The sequence below is a fragment of the Galeopterus variegatus genome, unplaced genomic scaffold (genome assembly GCF_000696425.1).
Source record: "Galeopterus variegatus unplaced genomic scaffold, G_variegatus-3.0.2 Scaffold1026, whole genome shotgun sequence".
In the NCBI taxonomy this organism is placed as follows: domain Eukaryota; kingdom Metazoa; phylum Chordata; class Mammalia; order Dermoptera; family Cynocephalidae; genus Galeopterus; species Galeopterus variegatus.
In genome coordinates, this window is record NW_007727137.1 from 63,928 (window position 1) to 64,392 (window position 465).

Here is a 465-nt window from a genome sequence, read left to right on the forward strand (position 1 = left end):
CCCGGCGCCTGGAGGTCCACGTCCACGCTGGGCAGCCCCACCTCCACCTCGGGGGCGGTCACCTCCCCCTTGGGGCCTTTCACGTCCAGCTTGGGGCCCTTGATGTCCACCTGGGGGCCCTTGAGGTCCACTTTCGGCATCTTGATGCTGGGCATCTGCACCTTGGGCAGGTGGCCCTTCAGGCCGGCGCCAGCTGCCTGTGCGCCAAGCTCTCCCTCGGGCAGGCGGCCCTCCGGGAGCTTCACGCCCACCTGGCCAGCCTTGACGTCCACGTCGGCAGAAGGGGGCTGAATGCTGAGGTCAGTGCCCTTGAGGTCGCCCTGCACGGAGGGGAGGGTCACGTCCGCCTCCACCCTGGGCGCGGACACGTCCAGCGAGGCCTCGATGGTCTTGCCTGGGGCCGACACCCCGAAGGACGGCATCTTGAACTTGGGCATCTTGAACTTGCTGTCTTTGGCGGCCACG

The 465-nt window shown here is 68.4% G+C and overlaps 1 protein-coding gene across 1 annotated transcript in view; it reads right to left on the bottom strand.

Annotated features, from left to right (window-relative positions):
* AHNAK2 (AHNAK nucleoprotein 2) overlaps positions 1-443 on the bottom strand; it is a 5,499-nt gene extending 5,056 nt beyond the window's left edge. The window contains exon 1 of the mRNA XM_008574274.1: positions 9-443. Coding sequence (XP_008572496.1) covers positions 9-437 — 429 coding nt within the window. The 5' untranslated portion in view covers positions 438-443. The remainder of the gene's footprint in view (positions 1-8) is intronic.
* Positions 444-465: the final 22 nt, after the last annotated feature.